Raw genomic sequence first — 14,944 nt, forward strand, 5'->3', positions numbered from 1 at the left:
ACAAGTTGAGTGGTAACTGAGCTAGATGCAATCAGACTTCAGTGCTTTAAGGAAAAGGAATTTCATGTGTCTCTGATTTGCTCAAATATTACTATAGGGAAGAGGAATCCCTGTTCTCTACGAAACCTTATGTCCTTCTAAAGTCTTTCCTCCACTTCACCCCCTCTGTTGACATGAATGTGCCCCTTTGCCAATAATTAATTAGAAAAGCTTCTAGGTCCCCTTTAAGCTCCTAACCCAGTAACTTTTAAATATATTTTCCCATTCTGTTATTTCCTTTGAATTACAGTATGAGCTTAAGTTGACATTTATGTGAGTGTGTAAAATAAGTTAGACCCAGTAATAGGTTATTGAGAGAACTCTCTAAATCTCTTGTCAATCAAAATACCATTTGGAGAGAATGAAAATGCCTTCCCAACCTAGTAAAAGCCCAAGGAGGATAAATTTCTATTGTATTTATTTGCTTTGATAAGGCATATATTCACTGTCTAAGACTCGATTTTCTATAAAGTAATAAGAAGTATAAAGTACTTATTAAGGCAATTTAGGGAAAAGCAGTGGCTATGGAAGAAATACCACATAAAGAGTTACACCAACAGACACGTGTTAAATGCCAGTTTGTTTTTGTTAATTATCTCTGCCTTCTGATGACTGACATACCAGTTTTTATTCTTCACTAGGCATAGCACTTAAGTCTATAAACCTAAAGCCTATCAAACCCCAGGCCTCACTCTTGCTTTGAGTTCTGAGTTAGACATCCTAGTATCTTCTTGGCCAATGAAACACGAAGACAACAATAGTCATCTACCTTGGAATATCTGTTTCAAGTATTTGCTAAAATGAATTAGAAATCCATTTGAAAAATCTTAAAGTGTTATTTAAATGTAAATAACAGTAATGGATAAATGTTAAAATGAAATCGATTCATTGGCTGAAGTTTTCAGAGATGTTTGACTCTCCTCTCCTCCTCCCCCAGCCTTTTCTAATTCAAAGAGGCAGCGTGGGATACTGACTTGAAGACTGGAGTCTGACAGTATGGGTTCAAACTCTTGATCCCACCACCTTGGGCAACTTTCTCACCCTTTCTGTGCCTCAATTCCCTTATCTGTACTATAAAGATAACAATCCTATCTATGTCTTTGCATAGAGCTAAGGATTAATTGTATCCTTATAAAATACTTAGTGCACTGACTGGTACATAGTACACATTTGGGTATTAGTAGCTATTTGTAACTTTACGTTTTGTGGAAAAGTTGATTTGGTTATTTATCCCCAAGCATGAAGAGTGCTTGATGAGAGATGCTAAAAATGATTTACAAGCTGCATTCTCCTGAATCAAGCCTACACCTGACACTGAGGAGCCATGCGTTGAGCAATTTCTTTAGCAATTAAATGTTTGTCTCACTATCACATGGTGACTGTGCTACATGTCAGAAACAAAGGTCTCTGAAAATACAACGAGAACCAGAGAAGCCTCTCACTCAGCATCTGGGGGAAGAAAATCCCCACCAAGAATCTTATTTCTCCACAGGTTTCTTTTTACAGTCTCTGCTATCTTTTAGGTCCATGCAATGAAGAAATATAAATGTCCATCTCTAAGGCAGAAATGTTTGAATATTTTTCTGCAGGGCCCACCTATTTAAAAAAGGTTAAGTTTTCCAAAGCCCCAGAGAAAGTAGAAAATAGACAAGAATTTGTCGTGCCCTTCAGCTCCATTACTAATATCCGTTTGTTCTGCAATTAACACCTTTCAAAGGAAGAGGAACTACAGGAGAGGTGCTGTTTCAGAGAGAACCACAGTATCTCTCCCTTAGGTACTGACGAAGGCGGCTGAGGCCTGCGGAGGATCTAAACAGCTCTTGGGCTACAAGTGGTGGCAGTCTTCTGCAGACATTATTTCAGCCCCAAGAACGATCAGTTTTTATGAACAGGAGAATTGATTTCCTTGCTGACCTTGTTTTGGAGGTAGAAACTGGCCTCGTTCGTGGACTTTTGACAAGGAGCTGAATCCTTGCCCAAACTTGTAACATCCTGCTCTTATGAACATCTGACTGGCAAGAGCAAGGAGCATGTGTTCAGGATGCCATTGCCTGAGCCAGCATCCGAAACAGACTCCGTATTTTGGGTTTAACTCGGGCAGACGGTCTCCACACAGTCATATAATTTCACCAAGTTCTCTAAAGCTGGGATGAGAAAACTTCTTACTTAATGCCTTCAACAAAGCTTAAGGATAATGGTCAAGCTCCCAGCATTTTTTTCAAATAAAAAAATATACACTATCTCGAAATAACTGCAATAATTATGTGGGAAGAATAGTTTTGTTTTTAACTAGTTCCACAAATAAGGGAGATGGCTGTATAAGGATGGATCAGCCATGGCCATGGGCCAGATCTCGGCAGGCACAGTCCAGTTGCTGGGTGGGGGGATGGAAGAAGGAAGCTCAGGAACACGACCCTGGCACAATTCCAATCTGGGAGATGGTAACCTATTTTCAGAATTTGTATGAGCAAAGCAGCACAGATAAAAGATTTTATTTTGAAATTTATTCCCCTCCGGTATCATATTCCCCAAATTAAAACATATCCAAATGTGCTACTCTCTTTATTGAAGAGGGTGCCTAAATAATGTTCTGTATCTAGTTGTCTCTCCAAAAAAGTTTTTCAAACAATATAAAGTATTTCATTGGGTTTGGAGAAATCTACACCTATGTTTTAGCTCTATTTCCCAATTTACCAGGCTTGAGAACTATTTTGAGGGGGGAAAGCAAAATAACATTCATATCCAACAGATCGATTCCCCCAAAGAGAATAATGACATCTAGTGGGGAATAATAAAACAGAAGATGATTCAGTTTTCACCTAAACATTTTCCATTTTGTTTAGAACATGGGCAGTGAAATGAAGAAAATGTGTTTTGCTATGCACTAAACTGAAGTCCAAACTAGCTGAAATTGTATGTTACACATATGGAGTTAAAAAGTGTTTTAGTGGTAGAATAAGGAGTGGAAATTATCTCTGTTGTTCGGAGGGGAAGAAAATAGCTACTGAAGTCTTATGGAGGATTGCTTCTATAGATTTTTTTTGTGTGGGTTTACTGGGGAGAATATTTCCGAACAGGAAGTATCTAGGAAGGCACAGCATTTACTCTTGAGAGGCTGTGTGTGTCTGTGTTTCAGAAGCAGTGGCTGCAAACTAACTTCTCAGGCAGTCATGACTGCATCTTCCTTTGTCTGAAGCTATTTTCTCCCACTACTGCCTCCCACGCACAACCCCCAATCCTTTGTCAACATCCTGCCTATCCTTTACAGCCCGCTTCAAATCCCATCTCCTTCAAGAGAAGCTCTCTGAGATCACCTCAGTTAGAATGAATCACTTTTCCTCCCACAGCATATTTTTTTATCACTGCTCCCAAAGCATTCACCAGTTGTGTCAATTATTTATATTTAAGTTTATATTCCTTGCTCAGTGGTGAACTCCAGAAAGGCATGAGCCGTATTTTCCTTTGTTTCCTTCAACGCTGTAAATATAGTGCTTTCCATACTACACATGCTCTACAAATGCTTGCTGAATGGTAGACTTCTGTGCCAGGAAAAACAGAATTTGAGAAGGGGCAATGAAATGGTGGTCTCTCCTGGGCTAACCTGTGAGTTCCTATTATCTTCTTATGTGGGAAGAGAACCATGAGGGAGGCTATTGACCTGCAGTGGAATGCAGGGTTTGGGGGATGGGCTAAGAGTCGGGGAAATGAACAGACTCCCGGGAGTCAAGTGCTCAGATTCTATTCCTCGTTCTGCCTGAAATTTCCGGTGGAACTACTTCATAATCGTTGCACAGTTTGGAGCTTTTATTAGGAAATCCTTTTATATAAGAATTTGAATGTCTGTAATTCTCCTTTCTTACCAGGATAGTGCACAGAAAGAGCTCATATGGGAGCTGGAGAGACACAGGTTTGATATGGATAATATACTCTACTGCATAGGACTATTGCGAGGATTAATGAGATAATAAATGCAAAGCATACTTAGCTGAGGGCCTGGGACTCAATAACCTTTCAAAGTCAATAATTCTACCTATTTTGTAAATGCAGAAGTCCAGTAGAAACATAGAGAGTATAAAGCTAAAATATTTAAAACGCTGACATACAGCCTCTATTCCTTGAATTAAAAAACAAAAAACAAAAAAGAACAAAAGATAACTCCTAACTTTTCCTAACTACGCATTCTTGCACTGAGAGGTGAGTGACTTCCTAAAATGAAATTATGTATGTAATGTGTATATATTATATATGTAGACATATGCACATAGATATTTATATAAGATACATGTATTGTATCTCTTTTAAGACAGCTACACAACTATATAAATATATCTTTATGTCTGTAAGGGTATCAGATAAGGGCACAGAAAGAAATCACCTCTTCAAAACAAATGCTACTCTTTTGTGTGAAAGGAAAACTGAGGTGGGAAGGAGTTAAGGAGTTGCACTAAACTTCCAGAACCCAAGGGGCAGGCGTAGGACCTGCTGGCTGCACCTACCTGGTGCTTTTTGTCTGCGGTGGGAGATGACCGTGACCTCACGTGGACAGGAACAGCCAAGAAATCCGAGCGCTCCAGCAGGTCCTCGGCAGACATGGACTTCCCAGCCCTTCCAGCTGCAGCCCCCAACGAAGAGGGCTCCCCAGGGGCCCTGTCCACTCTCTGGGCGCCCTTTGTTCCACCGTGGTTAGCTCCACTGAGCAGCTCCCTCTGGGCCTGGTCCCCACGTCGCCTTTCCCCAAGGAGGCGGCCACAGGCAAAGGAGCTGCTGCGATCTCTGCTGCGATCTCGGGATCCCCGCGTGGGCTCCCCACTGCCCCCTGCCACTGGCAGGAGGGCAGCCTCCCTGCAGGGCTGCAGGCTCGGATCCCGCAGGGAGCAGAGACTGGAGGCCGAGGTGAGACCGGGGCCTTCGGGTGCTGCGGGACTGGGCTGGAGGTACGTGCTCTGGGCGCGCTCCCGTAGCGGCCCGGGCTCCTGGAGGCCGCCTCCTGTGGCGGAGGCCGGCCGCTTGCCAGTCTTGCGCTGAATGTAGTCGGCCAGGGCGCTCTGCTGGAACTGCTTCAGCTCCGGCCCCGACAGGCTAAGCGTGGAGCAGGCCTTGCCATCACGCTCGAAGATGCGGCGCCGGTCGGCCACCGTGCTCTCTGGGAAACGCAGCCCCTTCCTCTGCGGGCCCAAGGGCGCTGGCTCGGCCTCCTCTGAGACTCCTACCTCGTTGATCTTCTCGGGCTCCGAGTAGGAGCGCTTCTTCTGCTCAGGGGTCAAGCGTCGGCGGGGTCCCCTCCGGGCAGCTGGGGTTGCAGGCAGAGCTGGATCGCCCTCAGCAGGGGTCACGCTGTGCCGCTCCCGTGGGATGTGCGGAGAAGTGGAAGCCAGGGCCTCTGGGCTCCGCAGCCCCACGTGGGCAGAGGCTGGTCGTGGCCGCCAGGGCCTGGAAGTCACGGCCGCCCCCGGCTCGAGGTCCCGGCGTCGGAAGGAGGTGGCCCCCAGGACGCGGGACTGCGCATCCTTGATGCTGTTCCGATATGAGCGGCTGAAGGGGGCGTCCAGCACTGGTGACTCCGGCGTGCGAGGCCTACTGTCCCGCCACAAGGCCTCCCTGTCAGCCTCGCTGAAGAGCTGAAAGGTGCTCTGGCTGCGGAGCAGGCGAGTGTCCCGCCTTGGGGGCTCACTACCTCGGGGTAAGGGGCCTTGGCTGCCCGTGGCGACCCTCCTCAGCTGTTGACCACAAGTCTGCCAAGGAACCTCTTCCAACTTTGGCTCCCCGTTTTTGAAATGCTGCTCCCCATTGCCTAGAGGTTCAGTGGATTCGGAAAAATGGATGTTGGCTTTTGTCTCCTCTAAGTCATTCCCGGAAGTATTGGAAGTTGGGACCATCCTGTTGGGCCTGTAGTTATTGCCATAAATGGAGCTACCCAAACTTGGGGGTCTCTGGCGCCCTTGCTCTCTCTGCTCGATCTTGGAAACCTTCTCCAGCACCGAGCAGTGGGGCTTTCCATACTGAAAGCCCTGCAGAGCTGAGGAGGCACTGCTGGAGCTGAGCCTCCTCCGGCCCAGACTGGATGTCTGCTGGTGGGGTGGGGAGGACTGCTCTTCATACCTTGAGTCTGAACTGTGGAAAGAGGCCAAGGCACTGGTTCTCCCCTCTGGCCTTGGATAGGAAACCGGCCTGTCCAGATGGCCCCTGTGATCAGCAACAGCTTTCCTTCCAGAGTCCTCTGCGGTGGTGTTAACTACACAGGTGGGCCGGCCATCCGGGGCTCCCCCTCCTGACTCCAGGCTGCTCTGCCTTCTTAGACTCTCAGGAATGTTCTGGAGAGAGGAAAAGGCTGACTTGGTCTTGCCAAAGTTGCTTGCTGGGCTCTGGCTTAGGCCTTCTCTCTCCAGCCTCTGCTGGAAGTTGGCATTGTGGTCTCCTTGGAAATCACTCTCCCAGGCCTCTGAGGGCCGGGAAGATCTCTTGTCTTCACTCACTTGCCAGGCCTGGGCCTGAGGGGATTGGAGGCTGTTGTAATTAGAAGATGCTTTGTTGCTGTGGGTGCTCTTTCTCTCGTTGGGATGTGGGCTGTTGCCTTGGAGAGGTATGAGATGCCTCTTCAGGGAGGTATCCTCTTCATTTTCAGGCACTGAAGGGAAATGGACTTTGTAGGGAACACATTTGGCTGAAGTTTCAAGTTTCCTCTCCACTGAGGATAACGAGTCAAGTTCTAGGGGTTGGTAGAAGGCAAACCCAGGCCTGCTAGATCCATTTTGATTTCCATTCTCATCAAGGGTAGCCACCTTGTCACAGGTTCCCTGAGGAGTCGTATAGCCACTCTCCTTGGCCAGTGCAGGATAGAGCATGCCATTACTACTCGCGGAGGGCTGGGGCACCTGGGCAAAGTGTGGCTCCAGGGAAGGTACCGGGTAGATGCCCGTCGGCAGCAAAGGTTGGCCAGGCTGGGCCTTCTGGGTGTAATTATGCTTGGGCTTCACTGGGGGGCTGCTCTCTGGACTCTTCTCCAGCACAGTATGCAGCTGTTCCTCTATGAAAGGAGTTTTCAGGGAGCTGGAAGAGTTTGCTTGAGGCCGGCTGAACCGTTTCTGATCAAGGCTAGACCAAGAGCTAGGCCGCTCTCGGTGCCGAAAGGCTGCATAACTGTCACTCCGAGCTGGCGGCAGGGGTGCGCCCACTTTAGGAGGCAAGTTGTCAGTGGCAGCCTCCAAGGAACTAGGGCACTGCTGGCTCCAGGATGGGGCTGGTGTTCCCTTGCCCCGAGGAACATTATGCCATTTATCACAGCCCTGACCATCTGCTGAGGCTCGGGCCTCCCTACCTTGGAGAAGCAGGGCTGAAGAATTCACCTCATACTCTGCTGAGACTCCCCTCCGGGGATCATAGACTGTCTTGACATAGCGAATGTCTGCCTGCCTCATTCCTTCTAGGAGGCCACCTCGAGCAGAAGTGGTGTCCATGGAGCCTGAACGCTCCCGGCCTGAGATGCCAGGGGGTGGATACTCTAGGATGCTAGAACTGGTGGAGAAGGAGCTGTAAGCCGAGTCTCTCTTGTTATGGAGGTGGCTGAGCTGGTCAATGCTGCTGGTGGACTTGGCAGGGGAAAGAAGATGGCAGGGCGGGTATCCCCCACTGGGCTCCAGGCTCTCCATGCTCCCCTGGGAGCTACACTGGTCAGGGCTCCGCCTCAGATAAGCATGGTCATAGTTGGAGAGGTCACTTGTAGAAGAGCTGGAAGAAAGGGAGACAAAGCAGCACCAGTGAGCTGTTATCATTTAGCAGGCTTCGGCACAGGACCCAGCTTATAAATGTACTCTTGTGCAAGATGTTTGGTTTTTGGAAGGGTGGGTGAAAGGGCCATATATGGGCCTTGCTCCGTCTCCGTGTGTCATCACGAGGAGTGATTGCCCAATACTGTAACGTACGTGCCTCTAATTCATCACCCAGGCTTGTAAGGGGAGAAGTGGGGAGCACGGAGGAAGCCATGTGGCCTTTGGACACAGGCAGCACATTGATTTGATTTGCTGGGTGCTGGAAATGACTCCATGTACCAAGAAATGAGAAAGGTGGGGAAGGAAAGAAGAGGGCGAGAGGAGGAAGAGTGATTGACCTGAAATTTTGTGTCTCTTGGGGCTGTTTGTGGGATGAAGGAGAAAAGCTTAGGCACATGAATGGCTGAGGGAGACTGTGCACATGTATATGTTTTTAGTTAATATCTTTCCTTTTTATGGAATTGAAGGCCTTACACCCTGGCAATTTTCCTGGAATCTCCACGGTACTAGAGACAATTTGTTTGTGGTGAGAAAGCTAAACACAAAGCTGAATGAGAGAAATCGAGAGAAATTAGTCAGAAAAAGCTGATGAGAAAAGGAAAGAGAGGGAAGTTTCATAAGAAGTCTCAATCATGGGAGTCCACCACCTATGGATGACCCCTCAAAGCCTAAGAACAGTCTCCTTCATACACGTAGGAGGTAAGACCTTTTCATTTAAAAGCTCCTCCAGGTGGTTTGCAGAGCCTAGCTGGGGGAGGGGGAACGCCTCTCGGTGCCAAAAGGCTGCCTAACTGTCACTCCGAGCTGGGGGCAGGGGTGCTGGCACTGCACACCCTAGAAAGTTGCCTCAAAACAAAATTACTGATAATTAACTTTAATTATAAACTCAAAATATATTTCACCCAGCATGTTGGGAGAGGGAGGGCATAAAGGAAGGAGTGAGTGGTCCAAAAATCAAACAGCAGTCTCCATAGTTCAAATGTTTGTGACTCACTGTTCTCTTAAGAAGGATAAATCACTAAGAGTTCTTGCCTAACATTTTCCATGAATAGGCGTTTAAGCACTATTAAAATTCACAGAGCTATTATTATATTTCTAGATCTCATGTAAGTAAATATGGTGTCTTATTGGCTGAGTATGTGATAATGCTTTATGGCTGAACTATCTCCAGAGTATATGGCAAGAAACTATAAGGACCATATTCTGGGTCAGAAGTGCTGGAATTCAAGGAAAAGAAGACTACATTTTTGGCAACGAACCTCAAGAGTGTAACTTTTCTTTATCAGAGAAAGTCAACTTACTGAATAGAGTATCCTGCTTTGGGAAGGACTGGTATAAAGTCAAGGGAGAAAGGAAGGGAATGGCTCCTGAGCCAGCCAGATGAGTGAAATCAGCCCTGGCATTCATGGTATGGCCTATGTCACTGCTAGATTTTACCACCATCACCACCATCACCACCACCACCACCACCACCACCATCACTTCCCTGTTCCCTTCTAAATGAAGAGGTTGTGTTAAAAATGCACATGACATAGTTCAGTTGAGGATAATCCCATATAAACCACTTATGCTTCCCTGTATCTCCTCTAACAAAAAATTCAGAGCGAATACATTGAAGGGAAATGGAAGCAGTAGATCCCATCAGTGCTGTTTCACTCACCAGTTCCCTGTAGGTGGTAGACACTATTTAATCTTCCTCCCAACTGCTGAGAATTTTAGCAGTCTTTCACTGAGAGGATAATTCAAATCTAACTTAGGAACACACCGAAAAATAAAAGTGAATAAACTGATGGGTTACCTGAAACATTCACTTGAGTAGGAGGAAATGTGATCAGTAACATATCTCAAAATACATCTGGTATTAAGAAACGTGAAATCTAGAGATACATAATCTCTAGGCAGAAAGAGCAAAGGTAGGGTTCCATCTTGCAACGAAAGGAAACTTCACCTTCCAAATCGCAGGTGGAAACAAATCACATGAGGACTGTGACATGCTCTTCCCTGCTACTCAGGGTGGCCTCTCACCCTTCAGAATTCCCATTCCCAAGGTAATTAGGGAATATGACCAAGTGACATGCCTTGCCATTGAGTGCTCTGACATCACCCTCTAGGAACAAGTGCTTCCACCACTTTCTGGAAGTAGTCATTTTGATTCCAGTTGCCATTCCTGCTTCCAAAATGGAGCTCTTATTGGGGGGTAAGAAGAACTTGGAATGAAGGTCTTCAGTCCCACACAGAGACAGCCTTATGGTCAAGATGAGTGTGTCAGGTGTGCCAAAGTTCTGACTGTGGTCTGGCTATCTTCTCCAACCTTATTTCCTATTGCTCTCCTTGCTCATAACACTCCAGCATAATGGCCTCCTTACTGTAACTCAGACCTATGAACTAGATCTCCATGTCAGGGTCTCAGGGCCTTTGTACTCGCTGTCTCCACCACATAGAATGCTCTTCGTCTAAATCACTCCCTTCCATTATTCAAGTCTCTGCATCTGAGAAGACTTCCTGGAACTCACTATCTAAAAAGCGCTTCTTCTCTCCTCACTCCCTACCTGTTACTCTGCTTGATTTTCTTCATAGCACTTACCACTACTTGACATTACATCATATCCCTTTGGTTATATAAAAGAGACTTCAATTGTATCTATAATGTTTAAGATCTGAAGCAAATGTGACAAAAGGATTGTGAATCCTGTGGTGGATACATACATTTTTATAATATCACTCTATTTTGTGTGCTTGAAAGTATTTTCTAAATACTTAAAACATAGCAAAGAACACAAAGCAAGAGCATGAAAACATAACAGAAGATCAATTCCTTAGATGATCAAATGTTGGGAAAATACTGGACTGAATAAGTTAAACAATTTTAATTATTGCAAAACTTCTGAGTCTTTAATAAACTACTGTTCATGTGATGTTCTGAAAGGAAAATATACTAAGCAGTATTTTCTAAACTTATTTGACCCTAGAAACATTTCTTAAAGTACAGTTGGTATACAATATTATATTAGTTTCAGGTATACAATATAATGATTTGCCACTTATATACCTTACAGTGTGATTGCCACAATAGTCTAGTCCCCATGGACAGTATTAACTATACTCCCCATTACCTTTTTCACCCATCTCCTCATCCCCCTCCCCTCTGGCAACCATCAGTTTGGTCTCTGTTTCTGTAAGTCTGTTTTTGTTTGTTTGTTTTTTAGATTCCACATATAAATGAAACCACATGGTATTTGTTTTTCTCTGTCTGATTTATTTCACTTAGCACATACCTTCTAGTGACCCTAGAAACTTTTTTCCAAGGAGCAACTAATGGATTATTATTCCATGGAACACTCCTTGGGAAACAAATATTACTGGCTGGAGGCTTATGTCTTGTTCAGCCCTGTGCCCTCAATAACTAGGAATCATCTGAGACACAGTAGATACTCAATACATATTTGTTGAATGAATGAATCAATGAATAAGTACTGGTACTTTAGTATTTTGATACTATTAATTCATCCTCTTATGAGGGGGGCTGGACTACATGACTTTTTAAGTCTCCCTAAAGTACTCTAATACTTTAGAGCCATTGTGTGAGATTTCTGTAGGATAGCAAAAATACAGTGACATGAGTCTGACAGAAAGCAGCTGAAATACAATTTCAGTGAAATTCCAGATTCCAACCAGCTTGCAGAGTTAAAATTACATGTCTTCAGTCTCTTTGTATTAATATTTCTCTCTCCCTCTCTAGACTCCTGCCCCTGCCGCTCCCCCTCCCTCGAGCTCCCTCATTCTCCTGCTTCTTAATGAGAAACAGATGTGTACATTTAGGACTGGGATTGGGTTTCTGGAACTAAAGAAAAGCTGACAGAGGGATGCCGACCCATTGACTCGGCACACTGGACCACTAGGTGCCACTATGCTCCTTAGAAACGCACCCAGAGTGTTTCTCCCTCTGCAGCTGCCAATGTCAGACCCTCTGAGCAGCACTCAGAGGTGGGGTGAAGCCCTCTGCCAGAGCTGCAGGCCCGAGGCATGGAACGAACATGGAGTAAACACAATCGTAGATGATTTATCATGGAATGAACACGGAATAAACACAGATCATAGATGATTTATCCCGGAGTAGAAGAGAATCCAAATGTCTGTTGCATTTTGGGTAATCTGAGCTTTCCTTTCTCCCTGTGCACCCCTACCATCATTGTATCAGGGGGAGCTATTCTGAAGCTTGAGTGGAGGGGCAGAGTGGTGGATGGAGTACAGAGGCAGAGCCACCTGCCTACACCAGTCTGGAGGTTAGAAAGGGGAGGAGGAAGCAGGTGGAGAAGTGCAGCCTTCCGAATACTGCACTTCTGATGCCAACTCCACCGTTCTCCTGAGGCCTCTTAGCGCTCTCCATAGTTACTGCAAGCAGCTATTAGCACTGATGCAGTAGTCTTATTTCTGTCTTTAGGCAAGCATGGTTTTTTTGGTCCCAGTATGACTTCAGATTTAGGGCCTCCTCAGGTTAGGAGGCGCCAAAGGGCCCCACCGTTTAGGGGCACTCTGTTAGTATGCACTTGCATTGTATAAGTGTGGGCTGGTTTATGCCATTAACCTTGAAGTTCATTACCAGGTTTCACTGTGCCTCTGATAAGGCTTCAGCCTAATTATTATAATTAGTTGTCATAATTATTGAGTGTTTATTATGTTACTGCTCTAGATGTTTTACGTGTTATTTTGTTTAATTCTCACTATGGCCCAATGAGATATATATTATTAATTTCACTTTTCAGACAAGGAAATCAAGATCAAAGAAGTTCAATGATTTGCTCAGGCTTGGGCAGGAGGTGGTGAAGTTGAGATTTAAACCGATGTCTGACTTAAAAGCCCAAGTACCCTACCATTATACGGCCCTTCCTTCACACTGTTAGGCCCCCCACGTCTAACCTTGTAAAGGCCTCAACACCTCCATGCCCACCAAGCAAAAGCTGTGTGCCTGCTTGGGGGCTAGGGGCTGCTAGGGGACCTGTTCTCTGAGCAGATGGCTCAGATGATGAGAATGAATTCTTTTAGGGTTATTGGGAGGGACATGGGCGAGGGAGACGAGTGTCTGTAGTAAGGAGGGTAACCAAGAAATGATCTCTTCCTGTCCTGAAGCCTACCCTACTATGTTGGGAGCTGTGTCCACCAGGGAGAGGTCTAGACTTTGGCCCTCGATTTAACCAGACACGAGTGTTGAGGGTTCTGAGCCCTGACCTTGCTACATGCATAGCCATCATCCGTTAGCTCCAGAAGTTGTCCCTCCCCCCCCACCTCCTACATCAGCACTTGCATGTCACTGATACACAAGACTCTCCGACCTCCCTACCAGTATCCTTATCCCAGCCCTTCCAAAAAGTGATGAGTAACAGTCTGACTCTCTGGGATCAGAAGATGGATTCCAAGTGGGTTCCAAGTCTGTATTAAGTCTAGGGGAGTCCCAACTTAGTTTTTTTTTTTAGTATGGGTAGGTGATCAGGTTTGGCTCCCTTTCCCTAGTCCCTGTCATATTTGACTAAAGCAGAAAGGACTTTAAGTAATGGGGGAAGTTTGTCAATATTTCTATTAATAGTATAGTGCTATAATGTATAATTGAGAAATGTCTGAGAATCAGTAGACCCAATAAATATCTCAAGTAACTACCCAGTGCTCTAAATAAATCTGTACTCCCTTCACACCAATCTAGCCTGGGATATGGAGATGATTCGTACACATGTTAGGAATTTTAAGAGGATGAGGAAGGTAGTGGGTAGAGAGATTTAATACTTGGGGTGAATGGAAGAACGTGTTCTCAAAACAGAAGAAAATGTTCTTTTCTGGGAACAAGACATTTGAAGGAGAGAAACCCCTTGGTATCAGCTCTGGCCACTTACCTGGAATGGTAGCTTTGGGGCCAAGGGGTGCTAATCGTGCCCTGAGATATTTGCATCATGCTTGTATCGGGTTGGTTCTCCCCAAACTTGGTTGAATGCCACGAGTGAGGTCGTCCTGCAGGTTCACTGCGCCTGGGGAGACAGGACAGGGACCTGCCACGTTAGCAGCAGTCTCAGCTGAGTCTCTTCAACCAAATGTGATGTATGTATTTGGAAACAAGCTGCCATATCCTCAGGGATCCAAAACAATCAAGTAAATACTGGAAAGTAGATTGTACTGCTTATTCTCTTACTAACCATTGTTATTCTCTGCTTTATTAATATTTTTATTTTCCTTTCCATTTTGACAATTTCAAACTAATAGAAAAATGTAGCAAACTTAGTATAAAGAATTCCCACAGAAACCTTAGTGCACTTCACTGTTGGTGAGGAGGCAAACTGGTGCAGCCACTATGGAAAACAGTATGGAGGTTCCTCAAAAAATTAAAAACAGAACTACCTTATGACCCAGCAATCCCACTTCTGGGTATATATCCAAAGAAATTGAAATCAGGATCTCATAGAGATATCTGCACCCCCATATTCATTGCTGCATTACTCACCATCGCCAAGATATAGAAACAACCTAAGTGCCTGTCAATGGATAAACGGATTAAAAACAAAACAAACAAACAAAAATGTGGCATATATATTCAATGGATTATTATTATTCAGCCACAAGAAAGAAGGAAATCCTGCCATTTACAACAACTTGAATGGACCTTGAGTGCATTATACCAAGTGAAATAAGCCAGCTAGAGAAAGACAAGTACTGTATGATATCACATATTTGGAATCTAAAAAAGACAAACTCAGAAAAACAGAGTAGAGTGGTGGTTACCAGGTGTTTCAGGGGTGGGGAAAACAGGGAGATTTTGGTCTAAGGGTACAAATTTCAAGTTAAAAGATGAAAAAGTTTGAGGATCTAATGTATGGTAATTATAGCTAATACTGTATCATATACTTGAAAGTTGCTGAGAATAGACCTTAAACGGTCTCACCACAAAAAAGAAATGGTAACTATGTGAAAGGATGGTGGTGGTAGTTAACCCCACGGGGGTAATTAATCATTTCACAATTTATAAATGCATCAAATCAACATGTTGTAAATTGGTAGTCACCAAATAGTCACGGGGAGGTGAAATACAGCAGGAGGACTACAGTCAATAATGTTGTAAAAACTATATATGGTGTCAGATGGGTACTGGACTTATCAGG

The 14,944-nt window shown here is 45.0% G+C and overlaps 1 protein-coding gene and 1 long non-coding RNA gene across 12 annotated transcripts in view; one reads left to right on the plus strand and one right to left on the minus strand.

The window, feature by feature from the left end:
* The window catches only part of LOC109440232 (uncharacterized), a 76,503-nt gene that overhangs the window by 41,478 nt on the left and 20,081 nt on the right, over positions 1-14,944 (plus strand). The window lies entirely within an intron of this gene.
* Positions 1-14,944, minus strand: part of SHROOM3 (shroom family member 3) — a 286,596-nt gene that overhangs the window by 25,869 nt on the left and 245,783 nt on the right. For all 11 annotated transcript variants that reach the window (XM_074324430.1, XM_019720366.2, XM_019720389.2 and 8 more), the window contains 2 exons: positions 13,688-13,819; positions 4,536-7,764 (listed from right to left, as the gene is read on the minus strand). In XM_074324430.1, the coding sequence (XP_074180531.1) occupies positions 4,536-7,764; positions 13,688-13,819 (3,361 nt within the window). The remainder of the gene's footprint in view (positions 1-4,535; positions 7,765-13,687; positions 13,820-14,944) is intronic.

This window comes from Rhinolophus sinicus, linkage group LG02 (genome assembly GCF_036562045.2).
Source record: "Rhinolophus sinicus isolate RSC01 linkage group LG02, ASM3656204v1, whole genome shotgun sequence".
Classification (NCBI taxonomy): domain Eukaryota; kingdom Metazoa; phylum Chordata; class Mammalia; order Chiroptera; family Rhinolophidae; genus Rhinolophus; species Rhinolophus sinicus.